The 17,103-nt window shown below is 41.9% G+C and overlaps 2 protein-coding genes across 2 annotated transcripts; both read right to left on the bottom strand.

Annotated features, from left to right (window-relative positions):
* Window positions 1-9,855, bottom strand: ube2z (ubiquitin-conjugating enzyme E2Z). Its single transcript, XM_058652786.1, has 7 exons — window positions 8,792-9,855; window positions 7,962-8,034; window positions 4,580-4,767; window positions 3,919-4,030; window positions 3,460-3,572; window positions 2,610-2,700; window positions 1-2,377 (listed from the first exon to the last, which is right to left on the bottom strand). The coding sequence occupies exons 1-7, from the start codon at window positions 9,238-9,240 to the stop codon at window positions 2,195-2,197; spliced, it is 1,209 nt and encodes a 402-aa protein (XP_058508769.1). The 5' UTR covers window positions 9,241-9,855; the 3' UTR covers window positions 1-2,194.
* Window positions 9,856-10,897: 1,042 nt separating this feature from the next.
* Window positions 10,898-16,870, bottom strand: atp5mc1 (ATP synthase membrane subunit c locus 1). The gene is made up of 5 exons (XM_058652787.1): window positions 16,717-16,870; window positions 15,127-15,174; window positions 13,296-13,376; window positions 12,974-13,152; window positions 10,898-11,330 (listed from the first exon to the last, which is right to left on the bottom strand). The coding sequence occupies exons 2-5, from the start codon at window positions 15,163-15,165 to the stop codon at window positions 11,216-11,218; spliced, it is 414 nt and encodes a 137-aa protein (XP_058508770.1). The 5' UTR covers window positions 15,166-15,174; window positions 16,717-16,870; the 3' UTR covers window positions 10,898-11,215.
* Window positions 16,871-17,103: the final 233 nt, after the last annotated feature.

Consider the following 17,103-nt stretch of genomic DNA (forward strand, 5'->3'; position numbering starts at 1 on the left):
GCAGCGTGACGTCAAACAGGACGTGGTTTTCAAACCGTGACCTTTTAAAACAAGTTCACACGACATGAACATAAGTAGAGATGATATCAGACTACACTCTGTCTCTCTCTCTCTCTCTCACCAGGAGCCACTGATCACTGATGCGTGAAACCAGACTTAATTTAACTCACGTAGGATGACCGATTGATTTAGTTTCTGGACCAGTGACGTCTCATTTGTCTGCTTTCTGTGATAATGTATTGCTTATTAGATCAGGATCTAATTTGCATTACGCCACAAGCTGCAAATTTCAGCTCATTCCCGGGGATCTCAAACTTTGTCCTGTCTACAAATGTAAGAAATATTGCTGATTGTAAAATGAGTCATTTGGGATTAGGTGTAGTTTCTGAGACGTGTTATAATCAGTGAGAAACTTGGCTCTCTATATTTCTGAAATAATTTCAGTCTGACACTGAACGCCATTTCCATTTTAGACATTTCAGTCATTGGGTCTGACTAAGTGGAGACGTGCATCATCAATGTTGTAATGAAACTGGATAATTAAAGATGGAGCAAAAGGTTTAAAACCAGGGGACCCACAACTGAACCCTGATGGATGCCATGGAATAGGTTTATGGAAAATAAAACTCATCCAGCCACTGACACGGAGAGAAACCTATCAGATCATTTGGGCCTTAACAAATTTGAGGCTTCACTTGTGAAACCAGTGATTCATGCCCATCAGCGAGAGGAATATGACGACCTACTGTCTTGAAAGGAACTGTAGAGCATGCCAGAGAACTCACAGAGATGAAGGGTGTCAATAAATTTTAGAGCTTGTTCAAATTCCCCACCAGTTAACAGATGAGCTTTGTTAAGCCTGGAGTTGCCGTTTCATCACCTCTGGTGTGGTTTTTGACTTGTATCTTAGACGTATAAAAAATATTATTATTGGTGAGTAATGAAATCACTGCATACAAAACTCTTACTGAGAGACAATGATTAAGTTGTTCCCATTTATTTTTCTTCCAATGGGTCGCGGAACCTATTTTGTCATTTGCTGTGTTGGATCGTGACGGTAGATGAGAGGCAGGAGGTGCATGAGAATTATCATAAACTGTGTTTCCATCATGACACGGTTCTGTTTGGTACAGTATGGTACGGTCTGGGTCAGGCATATGTAGGCGGGGTTTGGAATGGGCCGCATCTAACTCCACCCAGGTACTGTACTGTGATCTTTCTCTGGCACTTTAGCGTACCATTGTACTCCGGTTGGGGCTGGTTACGTTGGTAAGTCCTGATAGAAAATCCAAAAATATACGTTCTGTACCAAACTGAAGCGATGCCAACACGGCTACACAGGCAGAGGGAGCTTGGGGGGACAAGGACTGTAGCAGGGGTAAGTGAAACAAGAACTGACGTCCAGTGAGTTATGCTGGTGAATACAAACAGTCATGCATGGTGTGAGGACTGGACCACAAGCTGGATGTTAGCCGACAGCCGTCAGCTTCCAAAAGATCTCGTTTCGAAGATGAACTCCAAGAAAGAGGTCAAAGTGCAGATAAAGTCAATTTCGTAGAAAGAATGGTGGAAATGAAAGCTGCTGAAGTGCGAGGTGGTGACGTGTGCGAGCTACATGGACTGAACGCTGGAGGGTTGGGTGCAGATGAGCAGGAGGAAGGAGGCTGAGGATGACAAACACCTTCATCACAGAGGTGTGCTTTGTCCTGGGTTGAGGCGTAACAACAAATTAGAAGGTGGAAGGAGATGCATGGGTGACAGGACGGCGGAGGCAAAGCCTCAACAGGAGAGTGAAGGAGTGAGAGAGCTAATGGAGGTATGAGGGAGGGAAGCTCTGCCTTTCAGGGACAATCTATCACCTCTGACCAGAATGGCTAGGAAGGCTTCAGAGTAGAGCTAGTTCTTATGTCAACCTCCAGCAGAGGTGTCATAACCCCGTGGCCCTAAATCCTGCTTGTTTCTAAGAATGGCCGCTCACCTGGGCCGCATGGCCCTCTGGTGCCAAGAGACCAGCTGTGACACCAGCGGTGGGAGGATTGCATATTGAAGTATGCGTCGCCTGGGCAGCCATTAGGTTGCCTCATGTGATTTTGTTCCTCCACTGCAAACAAAACAACGTCAACAAAAAGAAAAAAAAAATGTTCCACTGTCTTTCATTTCTTGATCTGGCCAATGTCCAGTCGTGATTAGAGGGTCAGGGCTGGGAGCTGCCCTGACTGTCAGGGTCCGTCCCTGAGGAGCTGGTGTCCAAGTCCGAGTCGTCGTCATTGTTGTCGTCATCTGCTAAGATCTTCTCCCTTATTCGCCTGTGGATGGCGCCGAGTCGAGCCTGCAGGCCCTGGTAGTCAAAACGACCGCGCTTCTCACCAAAGGGGTCCTGGGTACAGTAATAGGGCAGTTAGCCACATTTGAGCGCCCGCAGTGACGTATGCCAACAGACAAAACAAGTATTCTTACATGATGAAAACACACTTGATGTTTGTGTTGTCTACCGTATGTTTGTAAAAATAATTGAATTAGAACCTCATTTCATTCGTACTCGACAAACTGACATTAATCAAAGAAAATGAAGGTAAATGAGAGCAGAAGAGAAAAAGAACCGTAGTCACCTGCATGTTCTGTCCCTGTAGATGAAGTCTGTCTTTGCAAACTCCCTCGTAGAAATCGTAATATTCTAGGAATGACTTTTCCATCACACTCCTAAAAAACACACACATGCACCAAATTAGCAAACTGGCCAACGTGCAAGAGCTCATTTGTGCATATTAACGTTTATGATTATTTCATTGCCATTTCTGTAACCCTTATATTATATTCTGTAAAGGTAAATCAGACACTTCCAATGACATGTATTAGGAAAAAACATCACAACTTAATTTTGTGCATGCTACTTTAAAAAAGACGCACACAAATCTCAAGTAAATGGCTGTAAAAACAACTAACCCGAACAAATAAATCTCTCATCCGCACCCCTTAATCAGATCCCGGTTAAGATTTAATAAATTATCCCTGGATTAATCTCCACGCCTCCACAAAATGTCATGGTAATGGGTTCAGTTTAGGGCAACCAACAATTATTTTCATAACCAGTCCAGAAGATGTCAGAAAATGTTGATCTGTGTTTCCCAAAGTTGTTTTCATGATTTCTTTGTTAGACGGAGCAAAGAAACAAAATATTCACAATTTATTAAAAACAAAAAAACACTTTCAAAATAGTTGACAATTAATGTAATAACTGATTAACTGTTGAAAGCCTGGTTCAGTTATTTTTGTGGTTTCCTGCTAACAGAAGCAAAAGTAAAGGTAAACTGCAGATGCATGTTGTGCTGTGTTAATACTCTGAGTCATCAGACGACAGGAGGACAGTTGTGAGCAGGTCAGTTCACACACATGAGGAAGCATCTCCATGTGTGTCCAGATAAATGTTAAAACCAGGTCTGAACAGAGTGCAGGTCTCACCACAGAGCTTTGGGACAGGAGACTTTGCCTTCCAGCATGTCACACACTGCCACCCTCATGGTTTCATGGCGGATACACTCGTTGTAGTTCTTGCTGTCTCCTGGGTGGCGCTCCTGTGACACACACACACAAACACACAAATAAGAGAGAGCTTAATGGAATAACTTCTTTTACTGGATCAAAAACAAACAACACAAAAAGACAAGAAAGAACTTTGGTTGAATTTAACTGGGGATGATTCACGCGCGGCTTATCAGTGCGGGTGTCAGCTCAAACCGCCAGTTACACAACTTCAGATGTGACAAATCATTTCAGTACAAGTTCCTGTATTAGTGCAAAGGATGTTTGGTACGTAAACATTTCCCAACTCACTGAATCAAATGGAATTTAACATGGGCCAAATACCAATTTAAATATCACAAAGTGACACAAACAAACGACCAAACAAACACACAGTACCTGTTCAAAGCCAGGTTCATTGTGATAGGGATTCTCTGTCATCAGAGACTGGACAGAGATGAGGACAGATGAGATGCTCTGGGCTGGACTCCATGCCGGGCCGGTCCAGGTCCTGCACACGCGCACAAAGACATTATTGCACAGCACACGTCTGTCAGGTTTTACAGTTAGGACTGCAGCTAAGTTTCATAAATGATCATTCTGTCAATGATTTGCTGGATTCATCGATTCGTTGTTGGGTCCATACAATGTCAGAAAATGTTCTCTGTTTCCCAAACGTTCAAACGTCTTGCTTTTCCACAAACACAAAATGATGGACTTTTTAATGATTTCTTTGTTAAATAGAGCAAAGAAACCAGACAATATTCACAATTAACTAAACTAAAACAAAACACTGCCAAAGAAAGGTTTCCATTCACCCGGTGTCATTGTTTCATCAGAATCCAGATCAGCAGGACACGACAGGCAACGTCACACAATCTCATGTATCTGCTCTGTCTTGTCCCAGTTTTTAATTCCAACAAAATTTTACACTCTGTACGTTCAAGCAACAGCAGTACCTTTGTTAAAAGTATTTCTCTAACCAAGTGTAACCGTCCTTTACAGACTTCCAGTGAAACAACTAACACAAACAATGAACAGGGGATGAAATACGACTCACCCCAGGATGCTGAGGCAAACCTTGCCATTGCGGTAGAAGTTGGGGTTGAAGCGGACTGTGTTGTGTCCTGTAGTGATGAGCTTGACCCGTGGCGGGCGGATGGGGTAGTTGGGGGGACAGCGGAACAGGAAGAGAAAGAATCCGCCCTCATACGGCGTGTCGAATGGTCCTGTGATCAGGGCGTGTATCTGTGAGGAAAGAAGCATCGTCAGACCGTGACAGAGAAGGAAGGTAAGAACAAAAGCTCTGTTTACATGGGCAACAGTTTTCTGACTGGAAATGACAATTCCATCGTACGGAGTGCGTACACGTCTCAATGTGCAGTGTTGTCTAATGCTGTGTTTCCATCATGTTCCATTTGGTTTTGGATATGGTTAGGAATGCTAAAGCTCTGGGTCAGGCTTGCTTTTCGACTGAGAACAGTACCTTGGTAGGCGCAGTGTGGGCTATGCCCGACGGTCCCTTGGCGTGACGACAACAAAATCAGCGCAACACAACAGACAACGGAGGACATCCAGCAGCTCTGTTCCTGCTCTGTTTGTGGCTGTTTGCATCAACAACACACCAAGCTTTGCATGAGACGTCCATGGGCTATTTATACCAATCGCAAAGGAGTGACGTTTTTCTGGCGCCCAATCAGCTGTGGGTAGAGCCGGCTTAGCTCTACCTTACCTTACCATACCATACCACACCATACCGTACTCAGGAACCCCAAGGGTAGGGTGTCAAAGAATGGAATGGTTGGACTGGTTATTTTGGTACTATTCCTCATGGAAACGCAAAAAAAATGTGTAATGTACTGCACCTTTCCACACAGTGGAAACACAACTTCATTCCCTGGAAGCAGAGGAAGCAGCATCACTTTGTTAGCGGAGTAAACAAACACTGCTCGTCCCCTCGCCGTCCAATATCCACCCCTCTTCCACGTCTGTTTATTATTCTTTTCTGGAATGGAATTTTCATCCTTTTCCAAATAAATCATGTGTATGTGGATCAGACACGTGAGAGCACCAAACCAGGAAGTCGTGATCGAATAGACTGTTTATGTGAACACGAATTTGAATGGCGATCTTGCCGATCCAGTCCTCTGGTTCGGAAAGACATTTGTCTCTGAATGGGCTGTATTGGATTGGACGTTAACCTGACATATTTTTATTGCAGTCAGGCTTTTATTCCAATTACTTGTGTCCATATAAATGCAGCTAAAGAGACCACGAGGCAGAAAATTAGGCCTTGAAAACCACCAATGAAATCCACATTGGACACCACTGTCCAAACACAAATGTCAAATGAGAATCGCAACAGCGAGTGTCCACAGACTGCCATGACTCCCACAGGGGTGAGTAACTGACGGTTTCAACGCAAGTTTAACTGGAAAATTACAATATGACAGTAATGTGTGACACACACACACACACACACACTGGAAAGCACCGCGATACTGACCATCAAAAACACAACATTTCTCAAATGTGCACATCCTGGAAGCAGGAATTCACTCATGGGAATGACACATGAAGTTTGCTCTGTTGCCATGGAAATCTCGCAGTAATGGGTTTGAAAGATGTGTGAAAGAAAAATGTGCATCACATGGATGCAAATGTGTGAGTGAATCACAAACTGCAGTGTAAAGCAGCTTTGAGTGGTCAAGACTAGGAAAGTGCTATATATACACACATACATATACATATACATACATACAGTGCTCAGCGTAAATGAGTACACCCCCTTCGAAAAGTACCATTTTAAACAATATCTCAATGAAAACAAAAACAATTTGCAAAATGTTGACAAGACTAAGTTTTATTTAACATCTGTTTAACTTATAACTTGAAAGTAAGGATAATAATATAACTTAGAGAACAAAATTTATAGTTTTACTCAAATTGGGGTGATGCAAAAATGAGTACACCCCACTGAAAGTCTCTGTAGCAAGGCTAAATTTTAGACTACAAATGTCCAATTTCACAATAATCAACCACAGGTGAGTCTAACTATTCATCACACAGGTGTCCAGCAGACAGTTGACTATAAACCCCTTCCCATTTCATGTTGTTAGCAATGGCACCACATGGAAGAGAAATGTCTCAAGACCTGAGAAAGAAAATCATTTCTTTACACCACAAAGGTGAAGGCTACAAGAAGATCAGCAAAGCTTTACTTATCAGTCAGAATACTGTAGCAAAAGTGGTAGAAAAATTTAAAAAAGATGGAACGGCAACCATCTCACAGAGACGTCCAGGTCGTCCACGGACGTTAACACCTCGACAGGAGCGTCTCCTGATGAGAAGGGTCAAAGAAAATCGGCATGCAAGTTCACTGCAGTTATCCAAGGAAGTAGAAAGCCAAACTGGGGTGACTATTTCCCGTGACACAATATGGCATACACTGCAGAGGAATGGCATGCATGGGTGCCGTCCCAACGGAAGCCTCTCCTAAAGCCCAGGCACATAAAAGCCTGCCTAGAGTTTGCCAGGGCCCATGCTGACAAAGATGAAGACTACTGGGACTCTGTACTTTGGAGTGATGAGACCAAGATAAATGTTTTTGGAACTGATGACTTCAAAACTGTATGGCGTCGCAAAGGTGAGGAATTCAAAGAAAAATGCATGGTGCCTACAGTGAAACATGGTGGTGGCAGTGTCCTTATGTGGGGCTGCATGAGTGCTGCTGGTGTCGGGGAGCTGTGTTTCATTGATGGCATCATGAATTCACAGATGTTTTGCTCTATACTGAAAGAAAAGATGCTACCATCACTCCGTGCCTTTGGTCGTAGTGCACTTTTCCAACATGACAATGATCCTAAACACACATCGAAGGCCACTGTTGGATTTCTGAAGAAGAACAGGGTAAAAGTGATTCAGTGGCCAAGTATGTCTCCTGATCTGAACCCAATTGAACACCTATGGGGAATTCTGAAGAGTTGAGGATTACTCTCCATCGAGCATCCAGTCTCTAAAAGAGATAATTCTTGAATGGAAAAAGATTGATGTAGCAAAATGTTTCCAACTTGTTCATTCCATGCCTAGAAGACTTGGTGCTGTCATTAAAAATCATGGAGGCCATACAAAGTACTAGGTTTAGTCGTTTTTGTTGTGGGGTGTACTCATTTTTGCATCGCCCTTATTTCAGTAAAACTGAAAAATGTAATTATGTACGTATATATATATATATATATATATATATATACACACACACACACGTATGTATGTATGTATGTATATATATATATATATATATATATATATATATATATATATATATACATATATGTGTGTGTATGTATAGTATATAGACCATATAGCATTGTGTTGATCAGAATGCTTGAAACGTGGCCTATAGTGTAAATGTCTGTCCTGTCGTGCAAGAACTAGCGTTTTACCTTGGTCATGTCTTCAGGATCGGGGACGACAAACATGCCTGGTGGAGGTTCCTTGTAGATGGACATGATGTCCCTGCAGACGGAGAGCAGAGGGAGACAGACCAATCAAACCCAAACCATAAAGTCAACCATAAATATCTATATAAATAATCATAATATGTACAATTTCAGAGTCATATGTATTTGTTTATCTTATTTTACATATACTTTATTGTTATAAGCAAATGTTGGCATGGTTTTTTGTTGTGAATGTGCAATGCTAGTACATTAGCAGACACTTGACCACAAACAAACCTTGCGGTCAACAATTGACACAGAAACTTAAAGCTTCATGTCGTAATATTTGTTGCTCACTTGCGGTACGTGGACACAAATGTGACCATGAGAAGAGTAGTTTATACGATTCTGCAGTTTATACACGACACAGGACAACTCAGTCTTCCAGTTTCCCTTTTTCAATGACAAATAGAGACTACTGCCACCTGCTGGAGGGCAAATATTGTTCTCACACGCAGGCGCAGAACGAAAGCATTTCCAGTTGCTTGTCAACAGTAATCCTTGTGAAGTTAAAATCTCTGTTCAAATATCTGTTGTAAATGGATTTCAAACCACCTTCAAATATGTCTGGAAACAAATTTACAAAAACAAAATCAGATGTTTTTCTGTCCTAAAAAAACAAAGGTGATCCTGACGTTTACTTGAAAATAACGGTGATTTCAGTGATTCCACGAACTTTTACTTTCGATTTTCTTCACATCAGTGACCGTCTGAAGGCCTGTTTACCTGAAAGAGAAGCTCAGCTCATCTGTACTGTTCAGTTTAATAATTACCTCTTTATTCTGGAGATGCACTGTTGGGAAGCCCTCTCCCTGTCCCAGTCCGTACTCAGGGTCGGGTCCCAGGGCGTGGCGTGGATTTGGGACTGAAGGCCCGCTCCTGCCACCCCTCCGACCCCTATCGCAATACCATGGAGAGGCGTGGATGCGTGTACGGTTGGAGACAAGGCCAGGACAGGTGGCGTAGTTCCGTGGGCGAATGTGGTCCCGAACCCGGCCGGGGTAGCAGTGACAGCGGACATGGACGCCATCACAGCGGATAGGCCACTCTGCGCGGCCGCAGCGGGCGGAGGAGAGGCCGGGCTGGAGCTGGAGTGAACACCGGCGACCACTGCGTTTCCCCCTGGGAGGGAGTTGGCCAGAGTCGGAAGCAGCGACGCTCCGCTGCCCTGTGCAGGGACGAGGGCAGTGCCGTTGGACTCCTTCGCGTAGCTGTCCGCCATGGCCCCGGAAGCTAACAAGCTAAACCGCTGGTGTTGACTCACAGTACGAGCAGTTAAGTCGCGTTAGCTGCGTTGACAGCTCAGGGAAGTTACCTCCGCTTGTGTCGGTCAGCGAGTGTTGGCGAGGCCACAAAAACAAGGCTTTTCTTCGTTCCTTCCTCTTCCTTTTCTTACATGGTGGCTATTTGTCGTTAGCGTCACTGTATTCTCCTCAGAGCCTCTTAAAAGTGTCAAGTCTTCCGCGGGGTCTCCGGGTCCACCTCGCTCCAGCTGGTGGAAGTGTTTGCCGCTCGGCTGTTGTCGGTAATATGAGATAAAGTGTGAGAATACGGTGTTTTTACAGCGACCACATCCGCATCAATCCGTTCTCTCACGCACACACTCACACATAACGCAACTTCTGGATCTGATTTCTTACCGGTCAAGCTGCCCTCGATCATAAAACACGACTCATCCGGTGGAAACTTTCAAAGTAATAGTCTGTTTCTCTGAACTACCGAAATCCAGAAGAGGTTCACTGCTGCTGTCCACATATTATTTTGTTCATCAAAGTCATCAAAGCAATTTTCCTTTGATAGGCAAGAAACCTTTGATGACTCTTGCCCATCAAAGTTTTAGTTCACGGGGCCAAGTGCTACAGTTCTGCTTTCATACGTCTGTCACTTGTGTAAATCTCAACAAAATAAATATGTTTCAGTATAAGTGGAGGTTTAGAAGAAATGCAACAGATAAATAACACCGAATTTTAAAGCCCTACTTACAAAGGCTTTTACGGTAATAAAAAAAAAACATGGATTTGCAAGGATTTCAAAATAAAACACTGACAGCGCTGTACCTGACTGTACACTTTTGAATGATAAAAAACACTGACACTCACCAATCCCCACAGCTATAAGTTTCAGGGACCTAATAACTGGACTTGGAGCAACTATATAAAGTTCTGAACAAGACTGATGAAGTTGCATTCAGCACATCGAGACTTACTAGTATACTGGAAATCACATTTTTACAGTATTTTAAGAAACCAGTCTTGTCCAGATCTTATGCAAAATGTTATTCCATCTCAAATTTGGGAATATTTGATTAAAAAGTGTGATCAGACTTTTAATGATATTTCTCTTAAACTGTGCAGTAAACTGTCTGATTTGTGTGTACTAGTGTACTAGTTGATTAAATGCTAAAGAACTTAAAATCAGTCCTGTTCAGAACTCTACAGTTGCTCAAAGTCTCTGAAACTTAGTTGATGTTCTGATTTGAAGATGTGCTTTCAAACGTATTTTATTTTGAAAAACGATCAATATCCTTACAAATCTGCTTGATTAAATAGCTCTGGCTTTTTTAAATTGACCATAAAAGCCTCTGTAAGGAGAGCGTTTCAATTCAGTGTCAGATCATTTGATTTTAGAGTGAGAGTGAGGATTTTCTCCAGGGGAAAATGGGAATATTTAGACTCAGAAATAAGCTGCCCAATCTTTTTACAGGGTAACATTTTTATACAAAAAAATAAAAACAGATACCATAGGTACCACAGAAAAAGTTGCTAGTTCCAGCTCCTCAGAGAAGTGTCTTGTCATTTTGTGGAGATTTTATATACAACCTCAGTCACTTGGCATCACATGGAATGTAAACAAAAATAAAGACCACTTGACACAGATCATTAGTTATTCCAACCATTTATTCTGGACAGATTTTTTTCTCAACTGATGCGAGGTCTCACATAAAACTTCAGAAAAACATAAAAACGTAGTATTTAAAGGTTTGTTAACCTCAGATGTTTCTAATATTTCTTCCCCTGTTGATTGGAATGGCCCATCAGCTCTTTCAGAGTTCCCGTTCTGAAAAACCCACCCTCCAAAAAAGGAAGGTAGGTTAGGGAGAAAGGGAGCGAGATACAAGGGGAAAGGAGACCGGGAAGAAGGGGAAGTGGAGGTATTAAGTGGAGGGTGGAGAGAGAGAGGTGTGGCTGTTTCCACATTTACATGGCGAACAGGATGAGGAACGCCACCATCAGACAGAAGAGACCCATAGCCTCAGAGAGAGCGAAGCCCAGGATGGCGTAAGAGAAGAGCTGCTGCTTCAGGGAGGGGTTCCTGTAGAGCAGAGAACAGTCAGTGGTCACTTTTAGGAATGATGAGCTACTAATAATGAACACATGAGACGTCTCTATCGTATCATATAAATCTGCAAACAGGCGGTTTGTCTGGAGTCAGGTTTGAAAGTTTGTTTCTTAAGAGTGACAATACACCGTCTCGTTTGAGTTTCACACCCCTGCTCTAAAATAAAATGTGAGCTGTATTATGTGCTTACTTTTCATTTCAGATAATACCTTCATTTCTTTGGCTTTTGAATGTTAAATGAAGGATATTTACCTCGGACCTGTTATTTTTGAAAAAAAATTTTTAAGTGTTACTTTTATTTATTACACTGTTAAACTTCCCTTAAAAACCGCGTGACTCCCGTTTTGGGAGACAAATAATTTAAAGTGAATAAATTTGGTTTGTGGACAAAAGTCATTTGAGATCAACGTTGATTACTGATTATATGAAGACAGAAAATATTTGCCAGGACCTGGTTACAGCTCATGCTGCCATCAAGGTCACGGACAATGGTCGAAACAAGACGCTTTATTCAACTGCTTTTATGACCAATACTCTGCATACTCATCTGTATTTAATACCCTTCAAACACAATCTTTATGTTTAACATTACACCAATTTTCATTAAGTTGTTTGGTATAAAAAAAAAATGTTTTATTATATGGAGTAAAAGATCTGTAACATTCTAAATGTAGGCAGCATTTTAAAGTTGCAGAGATTTACCATAGACACATACACTCCTACAGTGTTATGATGCAGCAGATCAGCTGTTTGGGTTATCCACTCTAAAGTCTGACAGCATGGTAAAACCACACAATGTATTCCCAATAGGTCGACAATAAAACAATTCAAGTTTTAAAGGGTTTTCAACAATGTTTTCTTTGCTGTGCCCTTTCACCGCAAACAAGTGAAATCTTTCAGTTCAGACACGACACTGACCCTGCACGACTTCAAAAACACCTGCAATAATCTCCACTGTCCATCCTGGTCACACGTGGTCAGCTCTAGGGCTGCAGCGAATAATCAATTATCAGGACAGCAGAAAGCCTCCACATCTGTCGCAGACTAAAAACGCATCTTTCGATTCTACCTCGACTAAGACGACACAAAAAAAACTTTTTCACTTGTACATCGCACTTATGAGTAGCACTTTATAGTTTGACTTTCTAGCTCTTGTTTGTACCCAAATGTTGAAATGCACTTATTGTAAGTCACTTTGGATAAAAGTGTCTGATATGACTAAATTCATTAATTAATTGTTTATCCTTTAAATAATTAAAGGTTTTTGTGTTATGTAAATTTAATATTAAATATGAAAAACAATTCATTTTGGTTTGTGGACAACAAGACAGTGGTTGTTTTCAGGTTTAGCAAAGACAAACCAATATTTTAACATTTTATGGATCAAACTATTTTGATAAAATAACCAGACTGATCAATTATCTGCTCCAAGTTCACACCTAGTTACACCTCCCTGTACATACAAGTGAATAAATAAATTTCAATTTAACCCTTAACTAGCACATTTTTACACTGCTTCAGTGTCAGTAGAACTATGTAATATAGACTATTAGGTCACAAACACCTCAGCTCTAAACAATGACACTATCCAAACGGCCAATGTGTGCAAACACTACCTTGCATAGCCGATGATGAGGCTGCCGAACACTGTTCCGATTCCAGCGCCTGAGCCGGCCACACCCACTGTGGCAGCACCGGCACCAATGAACTTGGCGGCAGTGTCGATGTCTCGGGAGACTGCGCTGGTCTGGAAGGAGCGGGTGGAGAGTACCGACTGGCTGAGTGGCAACAAGGCCTAGCAGAGGAGGGAGGAGGTGAGTTAATATTGGTTACTGTGCTTTAAAATAAAACAAAACCCAGCACCAATGACAGTACATCATAAAATGTGAATTTTCTGACCCAATTAGTTTAACTCAAGATGACCATTAAAGAACTGACCTGCTGCTCCACTGTGGCTTCAGGTCTGTTGAACAGGGAGACTGAGACTGGCCGGGCGAGGACTCTGGACCCCCCACGCAGCTGCAGACAACAGGCAAATGACATTACAACCAACAACCCTGATAAACAATAACAGAAAAACTGCATATTCTCATTGATTCTTTTTATTGCAGAGACAGAGGAAGTAGCAGTAATCAGAAATATTCTGTGGCTTAACAGGAGGGAAAATGCAGAAATATAATCCAGGTAGCTAAAGTAGTAACAACGCGCGTTATTCCACTGAAGCTGAAGTCAGTTTGGAACACCTTCAGTTAACATCACAACTCAAGACGTCACTATGGCTTATCGTTAAAAAAAAAAAACATGGTGGTTTCAAAACAGCAGCCAGCATTTAAATATAAAAGGCTCATTCTGGAGTGAAACAAAACAAATGAATCATACAATAAAGCTGGGATGCAACAATCATTCGATTAAAAATCAATTACTAAATGAATCATCACCAATTTATTGATTAGTCAGTTTCAGTTTTGTTTCAATCAGTAAAACAAGCTTTCTGATTATTCAGCTTCTTAAATGTGAATATTTTCTGTTTGCGCTTTTGTCACAAATCAATCGTTAAAAATAAACAATTTAGTTTGACAAAACATCACAGATAGTCATCACTTCCAGGTTTGGTAAAAAAAAACTGATCAACATCTTTCAACATTTGACATTTTAAAGAACAAACAAGTGCTCTTAAATTTAATTCTCAATTAATATTAATTAATGAAGACAACGCTCTCCTCTTTGACCTCCCACACAAATCCCTCCAAAAACTCATCATCAATAGAACCCTCTCCATAGAGCACATCACCCCCCCCATCCTCCATCAACTTCACTGGCTCCCTGTCACATACTGAATTCAATACAACATCCTCCTTCTCACCTTCAAGACTCTCCACAATCCCCCCCCCCCCTCGCTCCCTCCCCCCGTTCTCAGATCAGCTGCTCTCCAACTCACTACACCTTCTGCCCGTCTCGTCACCATGGGGTCCAGGGCTTTCAGCTCTCTGCCCCCCCAGAACTCTCCCACACGACACCGTAACATTGACTCCCTTCACACCTTTAAATCCAGACTCAGGACACACCTTTTCAGAACTGCCTTCAATTTTACACACTAGAGCTTTAAATCTATGCAAGAATAGCAAAGAGGAAAGTTATGGAAATATGAATTCACAGTATTTCTGTAATGGAATGTGTGAATTCAACCTGTACTCTAGCACAACCATGATGGAGATGCCCAACATGCTGCAGGATCAGCTGACATGGAAATGCCATGGCTGTCATCCTCTGACCACTCGCAGTAAATACTGTGTCCTTGAACTCAAGCATGCAGCCATGAGCCAAAATATCATCTCACGTTAATGATTTGATCTAGAAACATTTACACTGAAGCACTGTTCATTCACAAGAACACACATATATATTTAGTTGGCTATATTGATATTTGAAACCACCTTTTAAAGCTACTATGGCTGAAACAATTGAATAATTGTTGACTACATTGTCGACCAGTCCGTTTGAGTATTTTCTAAATAATTAAATCAAGTTCTCTGATTTTTTTAGCTTCTTAAATATGAACATTTTTTGGTTCATTAAAACTGAATCACTTTGATTTGTGGACAAACAAGAAATTTGAGAACATTTCCAGGTTTGGGAAACACTGACCAACATTGTAGGGAGCAAACAATTACTCGATTAATCAAGAATGTAAACACATGATCAAATATGAAAATAATTGTTGGTTGCAGCTATAAAAAGCTACAAACAACTATATCAACAGGTGACGTACCACAGCAGGGGAAGTGATAAACTTGGCGCAGGCATACATGGCTGAAACCTGGAGAGAGGAAAGGTGTAAAGTGTTAGTTTATATACACAAACCTTGTGATCTAGTTACAGGCTGTGCAAAAACACTGCAACATAACACACATTTAACATAAATGTATGAAATATTACTGACAAGAGTTTGTTTTTACATTCCATACAGAAAAACATTAATATTTTTCCATTTATGAAAACCTCTCATTGTAAATATGTTATATGCATAAACAATATAAAGTGTACTTTGTCTACTCAAAGAAGTGGGAAGGTCAAACTGCTAAAAGTCAAAGTCAATATTATCTTACACCCCTGTATAACATACATTTACAAAAATATTTTTCACTTCCATCCACTTTAAAAAAAAGCAATGTTATTAACGCCTACTTGTTTAAGTTTAAGAATCAAGTTAGTTTCATCCAATGATATCTCATCAAGGATGAAGGCTGCAGTTCCATACATAGTGTCCATTAGTGACCTACAGCTTAATGGACTTTTATTACTTTCAACACAGGGTCTGAGTACACGCACATTTTAAGGGAAGGATAGTTTAAGTCATGTTTCCATGTTTTATATATCTACACACACACACGTTAAAAACAAACAACTAATGCATGCAATTGTCAAATTCAGTTCCCCGAGGAAGAGTTTAGCCCCGACCTGGTGGCTCTAAGCAGTTAGCCAGTTCATGCAGCAGATTAATCCAATCGAGTTGGCTTCTGTGTGGATCAGCTCCAGATCTGAACCGCTCATACTCCACACATGCTGCCGAATGAATGACTATCACTCCCACTTTCAGACGCCATTACTTGGACGAAATGTCAGCTAACAACGATTCACTTCAGGATTCAAATAACGTCCATGGATAACAGCAACAGTGTGTTCTGCACTACAACAACAGATTAGCTTGCATGGCAGTGCCACCTGTTAAGACTGGGGGTTAAGAGCAGTGGAAGTGCTGGAGCTCAGCTAAGTTGCTATGCTAACCAGCTAGCAGCCTTGAAGGTCACAAATGAGCAGCAGACGGTCACATCGGGCCTAAAGAGCAGACACAGAGCACCGCCCGTTACCATACACCCTAGCCGGGCTGTGGTGCCCTGACGAGGTGCTACATTACACCGCGGGTACCCGAAGAGCTGTGTCCTTGCAGCCGCACACTGGCGCACACAGAGCACGGTAGGCCCCGAGTGTCAGACATTTTACATTCAGCCGCCTGTCAAAGGAGCAGGGGGCCGCGCTGTGCCCGGTGTGTGACCCGCTGCCTTCACCAGCCACATAACAACCGCAGTGAATGTAGACTCTCGTTAATAAACTACATTGACCGTCTCACAATAACGAAGAACGTACATATAATAATAATAATAATAATAATAATACAACCGTAAGTTTTCCATCAGCACCAAGTCTTTGAATGGCCGACCTAACATGCTAGCAACTGAATGTTAGCAATGACAGCTACCTTTCCTGAGATAACTCCCACTCACGCGTGTGCATAACACACAGATTATCATTATTAAACCTTCTACAGAGGAAATGGTTTGTAAAAAAAACAACATATTACCGGTGAGTTGCGATTTACGGAGGGTCCGGGATTACCTTGGTTCGCTCACGGCGGCAGTTAATGAATGTAGGACGAGAGGCGTCGTCACCTTGTCATTTATAAGCTCAGCCTCTACGTCCTAAAGGCCCATTGGTCACAGAGAACCCTCCTTCATTCCTCATTGGTCCAGGATCAAGTCACTCACAACAATCCCGCCTACATTTCTAGACAACGAGGATTTTAATTGGCCGAGGCGTTTACAAAGGCGGGACAAGGGACGTTTAATTAATTCTATTGGGCAGTATTGCCGGGAACGACGAGTTTACGAGAAGCGACCTTTCAAAGCACATCCAGTGTCCTAGGTAGCGATTGGTGGGTTTACAGGAAGTCCCGCCTCTAGAAGGATAT

This window comes from Solea solea, chromosome 16 (genome assembly GCF_958295425.1).
Source record: "Solea solea chromosome 16, fSolSol10.1, whole genome shotgun sequence".
Lineage (NCBI taxonomy): Eukaryota > Metazoa > Chordata > Actinopteri > Pleuronectiformes > Soleidae > Solea > Solea solea.

Coding starts and splice junctions, on each gene's coding strand:
- ube2z (XM_058652786.1), bottom strand. CDS start 9,240: ATGGCGGACAGCTACGCGAAGGAGTCCAACGGCACTGCCCTCGTCCCT. Junction 4,768..7,961: donor ATCCTGAAGACATGACCAAG/GTAAAACGCTAG, acceptor CTTTCCTCACAG/ATACACGCCCTGATCACAGG. Junction 2,701..3,459: donor TCCTGTCCCAAAGCTCTGTG/GTGAGACCTGCA, acceptor TGTGTTTTTTAG/GAGTGTGATGGAAAAGTCAT.
- atp5mc1 (XM_058652787.1), bottom strand. CDS start 15,165: ATGTATGCCTGCGCCAAGTTTATCACTTCCCCTGCTGTG. Junction 13,153..13,295: donor AAGCCACAGTGGAGCAGCAG/GTCAGTTCTTTA, acceptor CTCCTCTGCTAG/GCCTTGTTGCCACTCAGCCA. Junction 11,331..12,973: donor CTCATCATCGGCTATGCAAG/GTAGTGTTTGCA, acceptor TCTGCTCTACAG/GAACCCCTCCCTGAAGCAGC.